Below are 19,208 nucleotides of genomic sequence, written 5' to 3'. Positions count from 1 at the left end.
AAACTGAATAATTACAATCAGAAAACAAAAGAGACAAAACAAAAGAGACACACTTAATCAGGGAAAGTGTAAAAAAAAAAAAAAAAGGCAGCTGGAGAACAAGGCAGGGAGAAGAGAGCGAAAAGATAAAGACAGAGGGTTGTATACAATGGATCAGCAAGGATTGATTAATATGGGCTATTAAGCCATAACACCAGATCATAGTCTGGTCCCTCTGGCCATATTACAGTGACATGATGAAGCGCCTATATTAGTCATGAGAGAGGGCTAGTGATGCAGATAATAGGCATCTCCCACGAGACTTGCAGAGGGAATTAATGCTGCTGTCTGACACACGCACACATGCATGGATGCATATGCTCACACACACTTGAATGCTGACAAGGTAATTTGCATATATGCACATGCAGAAATGGATTCACACAGACACACACATTCTCCTTTAGAGATATGGTGCTACAGATGAACACACAGGTGCAGGTTAAATCCTCTTTTTTTTTTGCTGACAAGAGCGCCACCCCTCATTCATGGTAAATGCACATGTACCCTTTAACACGATCTCATTCCTTTCTCTCTATTGCAGTAGGAGGAAATGAGGTGGAAGTGATGCGGATTATTTTGCTATCTATACCTTGACACACACACACTAACATGCATGCACACACACACACACAAACACACCGTTAAAATTTCCACACCAGCGTTAATCCTTTCAGAAAAGCATTGCTGTTGCTCATTCTTAAAGCATTACCACGGTGTCAGATTCTCTGTATGAGTATAATTTCACATTTTTAAACAATACAGACAACATACTAGAATTTACTGTTTACTTCTTTGTTATATGTAGAATTATAAGCATGCTTAATTAGACAAGTTTGTCCTAGTAGACTGAAAATCTTATGATGTAATACTGTAAGTGTGTTACAAAGGATGACTTATGGTTTTGAAAAAAAAAGTATTTTATACTTTATACATTTTGGTAATATTGTACTGTGTGTGACACTCTTACATTTTTTGAATAGGATGGTACATTATTAATATTAATATTAATTTTAAGTTTAAGACTAAACTCTGTAGTTGGGCTGACTGTTGGTAACTGTTAATGGATTAATTTAAAAAATCAGAATGCTAAAAACTACCGATATAAATTTGAGTTTTAAAATACGATTATCCCCACACCTATTAAATTGATGTTGTGACTCTTTGGAGGTTCAATCAGTGACCATAGTAAAGTAATATTCACACATTGATGCATTAGCTACTAAATATTCTTGTATATAACAAATTTAAAGCCATTTCATCAAAACATTTTTCTGTACTTTAAGCACGTTGTAAAATTGACTTTAGTGATGTTTTTAATGCAGGATGTGCATGGGGGAATATTAAGCATTTAATCATTTGAAAGGAACAAGGTCTTTCCACTAATTTTTTTTTTTTTCTTTTTCAGTGGGAGGAGATTGGGGAAGTAGACGAGAACTATGCTCCCATACACACCTACCAAGTATGCCGTGTGATGGAGCAAAACCAGAACAACTGGCTGCACACCAACTGGATCCTGACTGAGGGTGCCCAGCGGGTATTTATTGAGCTCAAGTTCACCCTGAGAGACTGCAACAGCCTGCCAGGGGGTGTTGGGACCTGCAAGGAGACTTTTAATATGTATTACTATGAAACCGATGGGGACGAAGAAGAGATGGAGGAAGGAGAGATGAGAGATGGTACCGGGATGACAGAAGAGGAAGACAGGGCAATGAAGGAGAGCAGGTACATCAAAATTGATACCATAGCAGCTGATGAGAGCTTCACTGAGCTGGACCTTGGGGATCGTGTGATGAAGCTTAACACTGAAGTCCGTGATTTAGGTCCTCTGACCCGGAAAGGCTTCTACTTGGCATTTCAGGATTTAGGGGCCTGCATTGCTTTAGTCTCAGTGAGGGTTTTCTACAAACGCTGCCCATTCTTGGTGAAGAGCTTGGCTGAGTTCCCTGACACAATCCCAGGCTCAGAAGCCTCACAGCTGGTAGAGGTAGTGGGCCGCTGTGTCAATAACTCCCTGCCTTTATACGAGCCTCCCAGGATGCATTGCAGCACAGAGGGAGAGTGGCTGGTGCCCATTGGGAAGTGTGTTTGCCAGCCGGGATTTGAGGAAATCAACGGATCTTGTCAAGGTGAGAGGGTAAAGTTTGTTGTGAAATTGAGCTAATAAGATCATTTTGAACAAGTCAGCAGCTTTTAAGATGATCGATTGAAGTTAAAGATCCAGTTTTTTAATCTGTCTAGTCGTCACATTATTTTGTTACCTTTTTAGGGCTGTGGGTGCACATACATGTTTGTTTGTTTTGGTTGCTGTCTTCATCCTGTGTGTATTTTCATATCCATGCACATGTTTATTTTTAGTATAGTGTGCTTGAGTGTGTGCATGGATCTGTTTATTCTTTTAGTAAGAGTGCTTCTTACGCTGTTGCTGCGTGAGTCTGTGAGTGTTTCTTTCTAGCTTAGTGGAGGGTATTCCCCTGTGGCCTGCAGCACTTTGCTGCTCTCATACTGTTCTGCTCCAGCTCGTGCCCAAACATTCCCACCACTGACCTTAACTGCTATTTCCATGGGCACCTAGGATCTTTGTATTTTTCTCTCCTTTCAACCTCTTCAGTCTTCCCCTACGCTGCCTTTAAATTAGTCAATTATTTGCACGTTAAACTCCACTTATGCAACTGAGAGTAGCTCTGAACGGCATGGTGGACTTTAAGAAGAAATTTCAGAGAACAGTCGTTACAATGGCACAACACTATGTGATACAGTAAAGTGAAATGTGTGATTTGGTCACTCTTTGTGCTTTTTATTTTCACACAGTCTTCTCCCGAGTAAGTACCAGTCTCTAGTGATTAAATACATGATTTGTTTGTGAGCTACTAATGTGGAAGTTTCTGATTTAGATATGTGCATGTGGAAACTGGGTTGAATGTTAAAGGAGGGTGATTGGCAGATGACAATATGTGAAAGAGGTCTAATAGTAGGGTTTTTTTTTGTTTCAGAACCAAAAGAGAACTAAGCTTTGATTAGTTCTCAATAATCAAATGGTAAAAAAGTGAACCATCTCTCCAGTAGCTCTACAGTAGCATCACTTTGTCAGATATGAAATATCTTTGGGGAGTTCATTAGGAAATAGCTGTCAGTAGGCCACTGGCCTGCCTGAAGTCATTCTCCCACAGACTGTAGCCAGACTACTGTTACGGTTACAGGCTGAGAAGGCAAAAAAAAAAAGAGTTCCAGAACAGCATTTTTGTGATCATGAATATTAAGAACCAATTACTGTCTCAGTATTATTAAAATAAAAGGATCATCTTTGAAGCTATACTGCTGTGCACTACTGCATGAATACTGACTGGAATGCACATGCAAAAGATAAAAGAATGGCTCTACAGTACTGTGATTACCACTCATTAGCTTGCCACCTAATTATACACAGCTAATTATGCTTTACAGACTTCTGCCATTTGATAACTTTTGATTTGACCACTTGTGTCAGCTGAAGCCTGGAGAATATTGAAAATTACTGTACACTGTAAGTACAGCAGTTTTGCTGAAAAATGACGCAGACTTTTTGTGACTTCTTGTCCCTCGTTAACATATTTTACATGTTTTGATGCTTGACTCAAGGACTTAAATTTTTTAACACCTACTTGCACATTTACTTCTGTTTTAGTTGTTGGTCACGCTAACGCTTATAGTTTATTAAACAGACTGCAGCTGTGTTTTTGCATGCTAACAATGCTGCTGTTGGCATTCAAGTTGGTTCTAAAAACTTGATGGATTGTTAAATAATGATGTGAAGACTTGACCCAGGATCTGCTGAGTGGTGTAGTCTTGATTCCTTAGTACCGTCTATGGCATAGACTCTATGCACAAATATTAGCATGCTAACATGCTACACTAAGAAAGAAACATTATAAGCTTTGGGCTAAACGGGCCCTCACCAAACATGAGCTTGTACTTTTTTTGTCTTGTGAGGTCTCTGGTACGAGGCCTGGCTACAAAGGGTTTGTCATCAAAGTACTTTGCTGCACCTTATGCTGGGGGGAAGCTCCCAAACTTCTGTAGCCTTGTGCACTTTCTCTACATGCTATGCATATTCAAATTCATCATTCTGGAAGTAAAACAAAATACAAAACAAAGGAAAACTTTGTTGACGACTTTTTTAAAGTAACAGGACAGTGACATCATTACAGAGTATTAAAATACAAAAAAAAAAAAAAAAGAAATCTGTGAATTCCAAAAGGTTTCCACCCAAAATGGCTTGGCAAGCATATAACTGCAAAGGGATTTGCAAATGCATGAAGCTTGCCTGGACAGCACAAAAGATTAAGACTGTACTCCTGTGGTGTAGACTGAGCTATAAAGAGAAAAGTCAAAAAGCGGCACTCCCTTTGTGCGCTTTTGTAAAGGGTTGTGAGGTGTTATTTTGATGTCACTGTAATAAAACCTGACCCTGCCTTGTCTTGCAGCTAACTGCCTCCACGGGTTCTTTCTTTCTGCCTTCTTGTGCCAGAACAAAGTTACAGGGTTTACCTGGTTTTCATGCAGTATTTCCAAGCTTCAAGGAGTGTTCTGAATTCTTGGAAGATGAAGTTGTGTGATATGCAAATTTTTGCCATTAGTTAAACCTTCTGGAATAAAAACAAATCTCGGGAGCTCGCAGTAATATAATTTATCTCTTTTTTTTCATAAATTGTAGTCCATATTTACAGCAAGCTGAAGTGAAGTGAGTAGAAAAGATTCCTCACTATTAATTAGGCTACAGGGGGATGTTTTTCGTCTTTACAGTTTTGTATACAGATGAAACTGTTAGAGTGACACTCTTTGAAAATGTCTACAGAGAGAAACATGGCAGGGTTTCCTCAGTAGCAGGTTTGTAACCATATGTGTTCTCTGCCTTAGTAAACACTTTTTCATGTGTATTTCAGTCAGTCACATTGGAGTGCGAAGTGTTGATTTCTGTTTTTCAGACACTGAAAGAATTCCTGGACTCCATACTGCTAGAAGTCATATTTGGTGTCTTTTTATGGACAGCACAGGAGTAGTTTCTAGCTCCTGTTAAGAAATGGTTGTCCTACAGATCTGTTGAGCTGGATTTTTAGAACCTTAATTTTAATTGTATGCTCTTTCAGTGGATATGTGCTATTAAAAACAAATAGCACTTTTTAAAGAGAGATGCCTCATTGGTAAAAACTACATTTTATGTGTAGACAGTGAATCAATGGGTTGAAGGTCAGAGGACACTACAGTGAGTGAGAAAATGTGTAAACCCTGGCTGTATTGGCAGTGTGTGTGCTGCTTAGTAGAGCATGATTTAATGTTGCCTTTGTGAATGTAGGACAAAACTCATTATGGACTGCTCTTCATCCTCCTTTTTGTCTTTATCTTTCTCGCCTCTCTTGCTTTATCTCATTCACACGTCCATTTTTTTCTCTCCTTTGGTGTGTGTCTTTCTCTGTACCTTGGTTTGTCCATTACCCAGTCATTTTGCTCTTGCATTTCTTACCCCCTTCATATGTCTGCTTCTTTTTTCTTCTTTGACTGCCTATCATTCATTGTTTCTCCATCCTACTTTTTTCTTTTTCTTTTTCAGTTTCTGCTATCCAGTGCATTTGCACTCTCCTGCTCTTGCAGCTGTCTTTGACTCTTCCCTCACTTTTTTCCTCAGTTTAAAAGATCTGCGTCTTTCACTATCAACACATCACACAACTGTCTTTACTCTACGTCTGGGAGATACATGCACACAGCACCCACACATATACTTTTCTCTCAAAAGTTCATCTGTATTTGTGGAACTAGCTCAGTCACCAAACAATCATAGCATGTAAAGGACAATCTGAGCTCTTAGGGATTTATGAAAATGGTGCATCATCCCTGTGGAGCAGCAACTGTGTGGCCAAGCACTGCTGGATTTGTTGCAGTTTATTTATTGTTCCATTCTGCTACAGTCCAACTTTGTGGCACGTTTGACAGTATACTTAATAGCATTAAATTATGCATCATCATGCATCATAAAATCCAGTTTTTTTGTTTTGCTTCTGCACAAAAAAATGAAAAAAATACATATAAATACATATATATATGTATACACTCTATAAATAAATGCCTTGTAAAAGAACAAATTTTGTCAGATACTCATACATATGGTATATCATAATATATATGAATGTACATTCAGCCTTTTTGCTGCTATCCTGCAGCTTTGTAAGCCTAATAGGACTGAAGGGAGGAGGGCAGTACATCCATGGGTAGATGGTTTGATGGATAGACAGAGTGATGAGAAGAGTACAGGGAGAAGTGAAGGCAAAACAAGGGGACACAAGATAAATTGGAGATTTCTCACCACAGGGTGTGAGGGCATGGAGACAAAGAGATGGATGAGTGTTGTTCCAGGGGTGATGGGGATAGAGAATGGATAACTGTGGATAGAAATGGCAGATGGATGAAGAGAGAGAAAAGAAGGAAGAGGGTGTAGACTGACTTAGTCTTTGAAATGAGGCCTGTTTGATTGAATACTAGAGAGAATAGAAAGAAACACTGGAAGAATGCTTGAATTAAGGGTTAACTAAATAAGAGCTAAATAGAAAGGCAAATATATTAGCTTTGTCAGGACATGTCACACAAATCGGGTTAATAAAATGAACATTTTCCTTTTTTACATCAACTCAGCCCTCAGATGGGTTAAGAATAAACCCAATTTATATTTAAATTATTTAGTCTACAAAATGTCAGAAAACAAAAATTACAAAAAAGTTACACAACCTTAGAGTCTGCGGTCTTGTTTACAAAAGATACTATTTTATATGAGAGTAACCATACAAAAAAGAGGAGGCATTAAATTCTCACATTTCAGCTATTTCAGATCTTGGCTATTGGAATATACAATGTAGGGAAATATTTTTGATGTGCATTAACAATGTTTAACATTGAAAACGTTACATAAACAAATGTTTAAATTGGTGCATTAATGGCCTTGTTTCAGGCAGTCTTGCTGCATTACCATATTGAAATGGCAATGGAAACTAAATTTATTTTTCAGAACAAGTCCCAAGAAAGTTTGACATCATCAGAACAGTTTGAGAAGCCTCCACGCAAAACCACTATCAGAGCAAAGGCCTGCAGAGACTAATTGGACGGCCTTTAAAGGCACACTCAACCTAAATATGTAGATATGTTAGCATAACTTATTGATCTGTCAGTCTTATATAAGATGATCAAAAGTCCAGTGACCAATATGGTGGACACTAGGGGTGCAACAATACTCGTATCGATATTGAACCGTTCAATACAGTGCTTTCGGTTCGGTACGCATATGTATCGAACAATACAAAATTTTTAATTTATTTTATCAACTTTCCTTCTGATGGTGCTGTCTGTGTTGAGCGCTCAGTGGATCTGCGCTCGACAGTGCAGCCTAGGCGGAGTAGTCGAACGCAGATTCACTGAGCGCAGGGCATGCTAGCGAGACAGAAGTTAAGCTCTCCTTGCAACATGGCAAACTGAACCTCCCCCACCCTCATTCAGATCTGGCGTTTGGAACTATTTTGGTTTTCATGTGACGTATGACCCTGAAGGTAAGCGTGTCATGGACTAAAGTAAAACAGTATGTCGGATGTGCCAGCAATGCTCAATTACATGGGTGGGAACTAGTGCATTAGCGCAGTTAGCTCGTTAACGTGTTGGCCGTCCAGCCCCACGCACACGGAGATTTGCCGTGTTGTAACGTTAACGTCATTTCAACAAGATTAACGCTGACAGCACTAGTGGGAACACAACGAATATGACTGCACATTTACGCCGACATCATCCTCGTGCAAAGACAAGTGGAAGCAGACAAAAACAACAAGCACGCATGCTACAAACTTTACCCGAGTCATTTAGACAGCCGTTAGCACATGATTGTCCTTATGGGGACCTGATATGTTTAATATGCTGCTGAGAATATAGCCCAGAAGAAGCGTATAGTATAGCTTTTATTTTGGAAAGAGCCATTTCTCTGTAATAAACTCTCTTTTCCAAAGAGATCAGATAGATTTTTTTTATTACTTTGTTGTTTCAGCAACATTAAATTCAAAAACTGTACTTCTGAGTTAAAATATATATTTATAATTTTAATAAATGACAAATTAAAAAGGCATGGACATTTTTTTTGTATCGAAAAAATATCGAACCGTGACACCAAAGTATCAAACCGAACCGAACTGTGAATTTTGTGTATCGTTGCACCCCTAGTGGACACATACTTGAAAACACAATCATGATTGAATTGTTGAAGAGAGATGTTGAAAGGGGCTGAAATATATTTGAATAAATTGTTTTTGGAGTGAAATTCATATAGGAAGAAATTAATCTACAGCTGAATTGATTAGAGAGTGACTGGAATGTGGGCTGCATTGAAAGTAAATAATGGAATAATGGTATATGTGAGAGTAAAATGATGAAGTGGAATGATGCAATAAATATTGAAAGAAGTGTGCAGTAATAGAATAAGGGCTAGATTTAATGTGGAGAAAAGGGAATTCAGGATGACCAGGATGTTGGATGTTGAAAAAAAAAGAGCTAAATGCTTTGGATTCAGAATGAGAGGGAAAAAGGTGGACTGAAGCAGGATTGAGCCTTTGTGATGTTTGGATTTGGGCTACACTGATTTCACATGACAAAAGAAGAAAGACTTAGAGGTACAATACGGGCAGCAATGTTGGGGGAGAGAGAAAGGGATGTCGGGGGAGGGGATGAGGAGAAAAACAGCAGATACGGGATACAAATTAAAACAAGTGTGACTACTAGTATCCTTAATTAACAGAATTACTTGTAATAAAGAAAAAAACCTGCTTGTGACTGGAAGGATATTACATCTTTGGGATACATCTCAACATTTTTTAATATTTTGTTTGGAGATAGTTGTCTAAGTGTCAGGGGTAGAGTTGGATTTCCCTTGACGATACTTTGTTTCAGTGCCATGGCTCCCCTGATGTTCCTCTGTGTTTGCCTGCCTGTCAGACGTCACTGCAGCATATGTCAAACTTGATCTGGCCACAGTCGTGATGCTGCCATCAAAAACAGTCTCACTGGCGTAGTAATGTGAAGAAGCTTTCTGCCTTCTCCCTCTAGGGATTTATGGGGATAGTGAACAAGCAGCTCACACTTACAGTGTGAGGCTTGTGGTTGATGCTGTGGTGACAAGGGTATTACAGTCTCTTGCATAACACAGAGATACACACATGATCATGGCAGCATCTGTCATTTTAGTAGAATTACCATCATGTGCCGATAAGGATCGGAGTCTGACATGAATACTCTGGGTGTTTTATTTTTTCCTGTGTATTTTCAAAATTGTTCAGTACATTACATTTTTTTCCACTATATAATGCATACCACATAGACCTACATCCTAAAAGGAGAGGAGAACATTTTCTTTCATCTCCCATGCCATTTCAAGTAGTACTTTCTTTTTTCTTAATGGTAAGATTATAAGAAAAAAAAAACTACAGGAGAAGAGGAAATGCTACTAGCAACACATTGCTTGTACTAAGTTGGTCCCGCTATTGCATCAAAACTACCTTAATTCTTCATAACAGAAATTCAACCAAATGCTTGAAATATCCTTCAGAGATTTTGGTCTATATTGGCATGATAGCATCACGCAGCTGACACATATTTATTGGTGCACATCAATTATATGAATCACTGCCATATCCTTAATTAAGATCTGTTGACCGTGGAGGTCATTTCACTATAGTGAACTCATTTTCAAGTTCAAGACAGTTTGAGATTATTTGAGGTTTGTGACATGGCACGTTATTCTTCTGGAAACAGCCATCAGAAGATGAGTACACTGGTAATAACCAGATGGACGTGGTCAGCAACGATACTCGTTTAGGCTGTACTCAGTTGGTACTAACAGGCCCAAAGTTTAACCAGGAAATTTCCTGCACATCATTACACCAGCCACCGCCACCAGCTAGAACCCTTTATACATTGATGGTAGGATTGGCCTTACTTAGGTGCTGTCATGTTGTTTACACCAGATTGTGATGACAGACAACATTTTTCTAAACTTCTGTTGTCCATTTTTGATAATTAGATCAGAATTCACTGGACCCAAAACATCCAGTAGTTCAAGTAAGATACTTTCCAGCCTGTATCTATCTAACTTTTTAATTCATGTCATATGAGTTTAGAGTATTCAGATTCCCATACAGAAATGTTCTGCCATCCCTCATCACAGTCAAAGATAAAGAGTGCAAATATCAAGTGGCAGGAAACCATCATCTCCTAAACTATGAATTGACTAGATTCATCAAGGAAAGAGACACCATTATTCCTTTTAGATCCTGCTCAACTGGAATCTGCTAATGGCTTCTTTCATTGAACTCTTTCCTCCTGCATCATGCTCTCTCTTCAGCTTTCTCCCCACCCCCTTCCCCCCATCATCTCCACGTGGTGATGCTGTCATGACAACTAAAGTGCTTCCTGAGTGCTTGTTGGGTAAACTGACTTTCCCAGAAGAGCTTCCTCTCTTTTACCCTTGCCCCTGTTAACATGCATACACACCCACATGGTTTTATCTATACTTGTGAAGACCTTAATTGACTCATTGTCATTACCATACCTCTGACCCGAGCCGTAACCAGCATAGCAAGTTGCATAATCCCATTTGTTACACTAACAGACAAATGCATCATCCTCACTCAGACAATACCCCTAAAAGAAAATCCCTTTGAAGAAAATGCGCCAGCCATTTGTCCTCACAAAGATGGAAGAGCAAACGCTCATGCACCCACACAGACACGCAGAAACACACGCACGCATTCCTGCATTCCTGCAGTTGCTGAAATATTCATAAAATGCTTCATTCAGCAGAGCGAGGTTCTTTCCATGAAAGCCTGGCCATCTCCAGAGTCCGAGCCAGTGGTAGCTTAGTACTGATCATTTTGGCACTATATTACCCATAATGCATTTAAGAGAGGTGATGAGTTTCCAACGTTTTATAAAACCATCATAGCTCTACAGCAATGATGTAATGCAGGCATGCTATTTTTTTGTGTTGAGTCAGATGGCTTTAAAAACGTTGAAGCTAATATATATGTGTGTGAGTGTGTGTGTATATATATATATATATATATATATATATATTACTCAGGGCTCGCAAAATTTCAAAATCCCTGGTAGCCCTTCGGGCAGGGACTCTTCAGTCTTTGGTAGCCCAAAATAAATTTAAGTAGCCCAAATAAAAAAGAGAACAATTTTTTTGATTGATGTTAATCAAAAAATTGTTGAAACACAAATTACAACATGGTATAAAAATTACAATCATCAACTCAAATACTTGGTTCTAATTAAACAGAAATTTCTATGAACTTGTAAGAACTGTAGAACATGAATCAGTCTGTGTCAGATCCTGAATTTGAAATTTCCACTGAAGTCACGGGTTTTTGAAGTTTGCAAAGACTGCTAAATTGTGCCAGTGGTAGTTCACTCTTTGCAACATAGTACGCTGTTCTAAGCAGATTTTTCAGGTTTATTTTTAGTATGTTATTTGCAATTGGTGTTTGTTCTGGGAAAGATATTGCAGACTGAGCAATAATGCATTTCTTGCATTTCTCATGGGTTCTAATGGGGGCCTTTCTTAAAATGACTGGTCCCAGTAACAAAGGCGCTTGTCGACTCAGTCGAGGGAAAACCAACAACACACCCGGCAGAACATTATGTTATTTACACGGGTGCACATAAGTGGTCCGCATGTGCGCATTCGCTGTCAAAATGAAAGACGCGCACCAGATAAGAAGTTGCAGCGCGCGTTTGCGTCCATATAAAAGGCTGTTTTTGTCCGCTAGAGTGGGATTTTCACGGCACATTCCGCACCACATCTCTGTGCGTTCATCATTTGTTTGAAGCCAGCTCACCTCCTGCAACCACTTTTCCGAGAATACGCGCTTCTTTTGTGGTTCGGACTCCTTCTGACATTTCTTTGGAGGTGGAGGAACACCAAAGTAATTGTTTAAAGGAGTTTGCTTCTTCAACATCTTTAAGAGTTCTAAACAAATGTCTGTCCTCCTCCAGAAAATCTTATGTATGCAAACACGCGTTGCAACTTCTTATCTTGTGCGCGTTTTGTATTTTGACAGCGAATGCGCACCTGCGGACCACTTATGTGCAGCCCTGGTTATTTAGCTCATCATATTGCAGCCACAGAAATTCTTTTGTCCATGAAACCATAAAGCTGCACTTTCTTTTTGCCTTATAGTCTGATTTGTCATAACTTTTCCATTTTGTGGTAAGCTTTTCTTTGGCTGTCCCTTCTTCACCCTGACCTTATTTGGCTCAGCAGAACTAAAATATATATCCTGCTGCTTTTACACACGCACTCACATAACGCTCAGCGATTCTCTGCGCGATCAACCTCTCACATGTTTAAGCTGCGGGAGATTTCACTTGTCATGTTTGCATAGTAAGCTAACGATTGATAAGACGATGTCAGAGGAATTGGTGCGCAAATTATCGTCACTCACCAATCAGTGCTGTCGCTCTCTATACACAGTTCAGCGATTGCAAAGTGAAAGCAAAAAACAAGCGCAAATTCAAACGCGATTTTAATATGTCACATACTGACAGTGGCTCACCGATGCCAATGACATAATTACCCAGCTACATTTCCGAAAGAATGCAAAAGCATTGACATACATTTTTCCTTCCTATGATAGCCCGACGGGCAGGGCAGAGATAGATTTTGGCAGCCCGACTGGAAAAATCGCTAGCCCCGGGACGTCGGGCTAGCGATTTTGCGAGCCCTGTTACTTGATTTCTGGTACCTTCTATCTGATTAAAAACAGGTGGATTATACCATACATGCAAAATTTGTGAATTAATAAGCAATTCACAACCTAATTTTATACACGTCACATATCGCTGTCCTATCACCTTTTTGCAAGAGCATGGTTGAACAACTGAGATCCCGACCTTTGTACGCCTAGTTTGTGGATCTGTGCAATTTTTCTTCATGGTTGTTGGTCCGTTGATGGAGTCTAATATTTGGAAGTAAATTAATGTCAGCTAAATGCTGAAAGGGCACTATAGTATGTTTTATGGCTAGTTAAATTGTTTTCCCAAGACATCCAGTCAGCATATTATGATTTATCACACATTTCTTATATTTACTCTTTTTCTCTAGACACTTACTGAGCCAATACATTGGGTTTTGTTCGAAAGCTATTGTGACCTGGATGCTTGACCTTTGGGTTTCTGCTCGTGGTCTGATTATGAGAATAAATGAGTTGCGAACAATGGCCTCTTCTGTCAACCAACAGAAAGGAAAACCCCATTCACTCGATTGTGTATTATTATGGTATTATCATCCTTCTTTGTTTGTGTTCACATAGAAACATGCACAAATATGAGCATGCATTGGCGCATGCACACATGCAGAGGCACACAAACACAGTAATACAAAAATAATAAAGGTATGAAACATCTCATGCATGCACACCCTGAAACACGTGTTTATGATTGTTAGGCCAGTAGTTTGCTGTGGGACAAACACAGGAACAGGATATTTACTGTGTTTCCTCAGCTGGTTTATTAGTTCACAATAGTATCTGCTAACAATATAGGCAGTGCATTGAAATTCAGCCTTGTGAGTATTTGGATTTCTTCAGTCAAAGTTTACTTTTTGGTCAGTCCTGCTGACTGTGTGTACTGTTGGAAGAGTGACGGGAAAGATGGAAACATAAGTGGTTGTCACAGAATGGTGTGAGCCATTTGTGTTTCCATCCTCATTTCATCTTTTTATGGCTGTTTGGTGGTTCAGTGGTGCAACATAACTGTAGTAAAAACAACTGGACAGCTACATATACAATTTATTGTGTAGTCCGATATGCAGTGTTCTCTAGCAATCTGATGCATTGGTATGATCAGTAATAATCCATTAACATACTATGTAATTATACAATATCGATCTTTTTTATATATATTTGCATCCATACAGTTTTCTAAGCCCATATAAATGAATTTAAATCCAGTGTTCAGACACAGTATGTGGTCCTTAACTTTAAATTCTCTTTCATTTTAGTCCTTATCTCATGTCTCCTTCTCTCTGCCTTAATCGCTTACTCGCTCTAATCCCACCAAATGACAGCCAGTCATATAAATCAACATGTTTACAGTGAAATGTTTCCAATTAAAGAGGACGTTCGTTAAGAAGCATCAACGGACACCGCTGGATCCTTAATTGCCTGGGATGCCAGTGTATGATGCATATTAATTACGTATTAACCTTACAGTCAAACACACACAAATGCACATTAGTGTGTATTGCATATTAATTACCTATTACCCTTTGTGCTGTGCATTAAGAGCTGCGTGGCATCAGAAAGACAGCTTGCCCAAGGGCAACACACATACTCGTACACACGTACATTAATACCACCAACGCCGTCTATTCAGGTTGCATTCACAATGAGGAATGAGCCATTTCAGTCAGCCAGGCATGACCATAACTAATCCTACTGCAGGAAGTGTGTCTGTTAGTGTGTATACATATGTGTTTTCGGTTATTTGCGCATTTAAGATGGTTAAAGAATTAAAGCACCTCATCCGAATCCAGCTGCCTGCATTTCCCTCGCTATTGTTGTGGAAATATGAAAGGTGAGTTGGTCAAAAACAGACAGTAAATGCAATGTAAAATAAATGAAGTGAAAAAAAATCACTTAAAAATAGCACTTATTTTTAATAAACCTTTAGTAATCAAGCTGCCATGTAAAGTTAATGTAGACCACTTGCATGTTATGCAGTCCTATCTAGACAGTTGTACTTTGGATCTTAAGGCTGCCCCTCAGCTGTTTCTTGGTCTCAGATTCTAGACTGTGTTCTTAAATTTACTCTCTGTGGCTTTTTAATCACTTAATCCTATTTCCAACCTCCAGTTTGCTTCTCTGACCTCCACAAACCTTTGCATTCAAATCCTTTAACACATAATTAAGTGAAGAGAGTGATATTGATATGTAGTCATGATATATGTTGTCAGCTGTACTCATACAATTCAAAAAACACATCTATAGACTTAATTTCTCTGCATGTTCTATGTTCATTTGCATGTAGAGCATGGGTAATCTATTTATCCTAAATGAAAATGGAAATGAAGTAGAATTAATGATAATAAATACCTTAACAAGTAGTGATTAGTCAACTAGAATTGACTTTTATTAAACTGGCATGCAATGGATTTTTTTTCATGCCAGTTTGCACATTTTAATTGCAAATGTTTATATCATTTTCATAATCATTTACAACTTCCAGGGGAAAGACATTTCCATACATTAATTTAATTTAATCAGTGCGCATCATCTCGTCTTTGACGCCACACTGGGAGCAAAAGTCTATCAGTCTATCAAACGTGGAATAGAAAAAATACATCGATTTTTCAGCTAACAAATAGATTTATTTTGCATAAGCAGTAAATGTCAAAGTAACAATGATTTATTTGATTTGCATTATGGTAAAGTGGTTTAACTATTTCCCAAGAACAATTAGAGATCATATATGTGTGTATTCTCTTGAGTGACAGCTGGCCACAACGGTGGCCAACAGACAAATTAAGAAGAAAGAAAAAAAAAACATTCAGAATGTCAAAACGAGTTGAACAGGAAATCCAAGTAGGGAGCCATCATAGTACCACACTGTGCCCACACCATACTGTTTGACTGACAGGTGATCTTTGGGGAGCGCCACATACACGCACACAAAGTTACAGACACGCACGCCTGATGATGAGAGCTTACCAAATCAAAAAGAGATGAAAAATAAATAAAGATAATCCATCATCTTGGCATTATACCCAGAAATTATTAAAGAAGTTTTTCTTTTTTTTTAAATTTATTTATTTTCTGCTTTGACTCTACTCTCCAACACTCTACTTCACTGTTTGGGCACAAATATGCTTGTCTATGTATGTGAAATGAGCTGCCATCCCATTTTTATTGATTTGACCATGGGGGTTTGGAGGATGAAGCCAAGGAGAGCTAGAGACCAGACAATGGCAATAAATCTATATGCAACCACAAGTGTGTAAGTGTGTGTGTGGTAACAGGCTCACAAAAAGATTAGGTGTGTCCTACTGCCCTGGCTCGCACACCCATGTTGAGGGTAGTACATCATTGCCCTAACAAAGCACATTAAGTAAGGGAGTAACCATGAAACAAAAATACACAAAAATGTATCTCGTGGAACAACTTTCTTAAACACCTGAATGAAACAAGCCATACAAAGGCAGTTAAGCATAGAGAATGTCACCAGATGTAATCCTGTCCTGAAGCTTCACCAGCTTCATAAATGTGTCAAAAACATTATCTTGAGCCCCAACTTATAATTACAGTATGTGAGGCATTCGAAATGCCAAACAGATTTTATAAAAGGCCTGTTTCTGTGTGTGTGTGTGTGTGTGTGTGTGTGTGTGTGTGTGTGTGTGCGAGAAGCAAAGGTGAGACTTAGAGTGATCCAGGGCAGAGGGAGAATTTTTCAGGCCTAATGTTCCATGACAACAGACCAAGGTTCCGTCAAGGTGAATCAGAGCCACTGCTGCCTAACGACTGAAACACACACACACAGACATACACACAAACCATCCCACCAGTCTTCCTTTGTCTCGTCCTTTCTTCTTTTCTCTCTCCTTGTCTCATCCTTGTAAGCTTGGCTTTTCTCCTCCTATCATTTCCTTTTCTCACCTTATCTCTATTTTTAACCATCACGTATTGTTTCCGTTTCCTAGTTTTTGTCCTCCTGTCCTCCTACCTGAGGTTTAATTATGTAGTTCTTAATCATTGCTGCGATCTGAGTGGGCGTCACAATAACTGGGGAAACACCAGCTCCTAAATTTAGAGGACAAGCAGAGTCTTTTTTTCCTCAAATCTCCCCCTTGTCCTGCTTAGTGATATTGAAATATGCCACTGACTTTGCAATAACTTATAGAACTCCACTTATCAGAAATTATCTGGATGACAACAGCCAAATCGTTAAGCTGATTTGTGAGATTGTTGATGTATGAGTGCCATTTATCATTCACAGTGCATCAGCATCCCGTCTACCTGCCCCACTTAGATCAGCCTGAGATCTGTCTGTGTGTGTGTTTGTGTGGGAGGAAAATAAATTTTGCCTGTTTTTGTTCTTGTCGTATTTGTTTGTAAATGCTGCACATATGGCACCGATATTGGGAAGCAGATGCAAGTCCAAACTTAATCAGGTGCTGGTTATAAATCATTGAACTGAAGATAATACAAGAAGGGAAATCCTTCAATGAGGAAAACTTTTTGATTAAACAGTGAAACATGAAAAGCAAGGTTATACAGGTTGACTAAAAGAAATAAGCCCCAGAGGGATATAAGAAGAAATCAGACTTCAAAAGAAACAATATAAGCGTGCCAAATGCTTCTTTTAATTTCAACTATGAAACTGCTGTATATCTCTGACGAGGAACCTCAAAACAACCGCAACCACCCAGGGAAAATTTCCTACCAGTGTGATGCTGACCTCCTTTTTTTCAAAAGAAATAACCATGTCTTTTTCTCCCCCACTTTTTTTTGTATTTGTACCTCTCTCTGTGACCCCTTTTCTCCTTTCTATTTATATGTCCACTTTTATCATCTCCCTATCCACCCCCAAACATCCTCTCTCCTCCCTGTCTATCAGTCTGCAAAGTGGGGTTTTACCGCTCGCTGCTGGAGTCTTTGGCCTGTAGTAAATGTCCACCTCACAGTGTGGCCAGACAGATGGGAGCCACTGCTTGCAGCTGTGAAGACGGATACTTTAAGCTAGACTCTGACCCTTCTAATATGGCGTGCACACGTGAGGATATAACCCCTTTATATTTGCTCATGCTCACTTTCAAGGCTTTTGTTTATCCAAATGCTTCTTTGTATTTCTAGCTGTATCTTCTTCAAAGCCCTTTTCATCTCCCTCAGGCCCTCCATCTGCTCCTCGTAATGCTATTTCTAATGTCAACGAGACCAGCGTCTTCTTGGAGTGGTCCATTCCTATGGATACAGGCGGCAGGAAGGATGTGCGCTATAACGTCATCTGTAGACAGGTCCTGCCAGATGGAAGGGGCCTGGAAGAGTGCGGTCCCAATGTACGTTTTCTGCCACGCCGCACTGGCCTGTCGAACACCTCAGTGATGGTGGCTGACCTGCAGTCACACACCAACTACAGCTTCTTATTGGAAGCCGTCAACGGAGTGTCAGACCTAGCCAAAGGCCATGCAAAGCAGTATGTGTCACTTAATGTGACAACCAATCAGGCAGGTATGTTCCGCCAGATTTGACTCATCATCACATTCACCATAGCTGTCCACCCCTCCATTTGAACTTATCCTGAATTCTCCAGCAAAAGTCAAATGTTTTGTCATAACTGCTTCTTCTCCACGCTTATTTAAAATGCCACAGACCAACTGGCATGCCAGATTCATCGCATGACAATCTGGGTTTGATAACAAAGACGCCAGACGATCAAATTATCACAGTATTTGTCCAACAAATCTGTTGCTGTATTAATTTTCACTTATGCATTATCCCTGCAGCGAAGGAGAGAACATGACACAGTGGACAGCCTTTTTTTGTTTTTGCATCCAGCTATGTCATCGAAAAAGCAGCTTGGTCCCCTCAATTAGGCGCATCAATGAGATTCACAGGAATCTGTGGCATAATGAAAGCTCTGTTATGTGTATGGGCTGTCGTGTGTGGCAGCAGGTGTTATTCTGCATGTCTATCAACAGTGATGGATCATGCTGATGCCATACAAGTTTACATTTGAATTTTAGGTTGGTGAGGGCTATGCTTGCTCAAGTGTGAACAAAAAAACAAAACCTAGGCTGGTGTGATGTTCAGCATTCATCATTTTTGGGAGTATGCATTATATGTGATGCCAGAGCAGCTTAGCAGATCTTTGTAACCATGAAGTGAGCTTAAGCACCAAATGAAAACCACTAAAGTGGCCAAACACATATTGGATAATGAAAGAGTCAGGCTACTTCACATAGCTGTAAATACTGGATGCTTTGTTAGCTTCCGTTTAAATGAAGATTAGGATTCACACTCCACTGGGAACCTATTTTTTTATGGGTTAAGAGTTATGTGCTTTTGTTAGTTTTAGTTTTATTTGCTTGTAATGAAATGGGTAGCGCAAAGCAT

The 19,208-nt window shown here is 39.3% G+C and overlaps 1 protein-coding gene across 2 annotated transcripts in view; it reads left to right on the top strand.

The window, feature by feature from the left end:
- Nucleotides 1–19,208, top strand: part of unm_sa34860 (un-named sa34860) — a 62,806-nt gene that overhangs the window by 11,610 nt on the left and 31,988 nt on the right. For both annotated transcript variants that reach the window (XM_006795579.3, XM_006795578.3), the window contains exons 3-5: nucleotides 1,448–2,168; nucleotides 17,713–17,868; nucleotides 17,985–18,323. In XM_006795579.3, coding sequence (XP_006795642.1) covers nucleotides 1,448–2,168; nucleotides 17,713–17,868; nucleotides 17,985–18,323 — 1,216 coding nt within the window. The remainder of the gene's footprint in view (nucleotides 1–1,447; nucleotides 2,169–17,712; nucleotides 17,869–17,984; nucleotides 18,324–19,208) is intronic.

Source organism: Neolamprologus brichardi, chromosome 7 (assembly GCF_056152115.1).
Source record: "Neolamprologus brichardi isolate AB-2024 chromosome 7, ASM5615211v1, whole genome shotgun sequence".
NCBI lineage: Eukaryota > Metazoa > Chordata > Actinopteri > Cichliformes > Cichlidae > Neolamprologus > Neolamprologus brichardi.
This window is presented reverse-complemented; position numbering and strand designations above follow the sequence as displayed.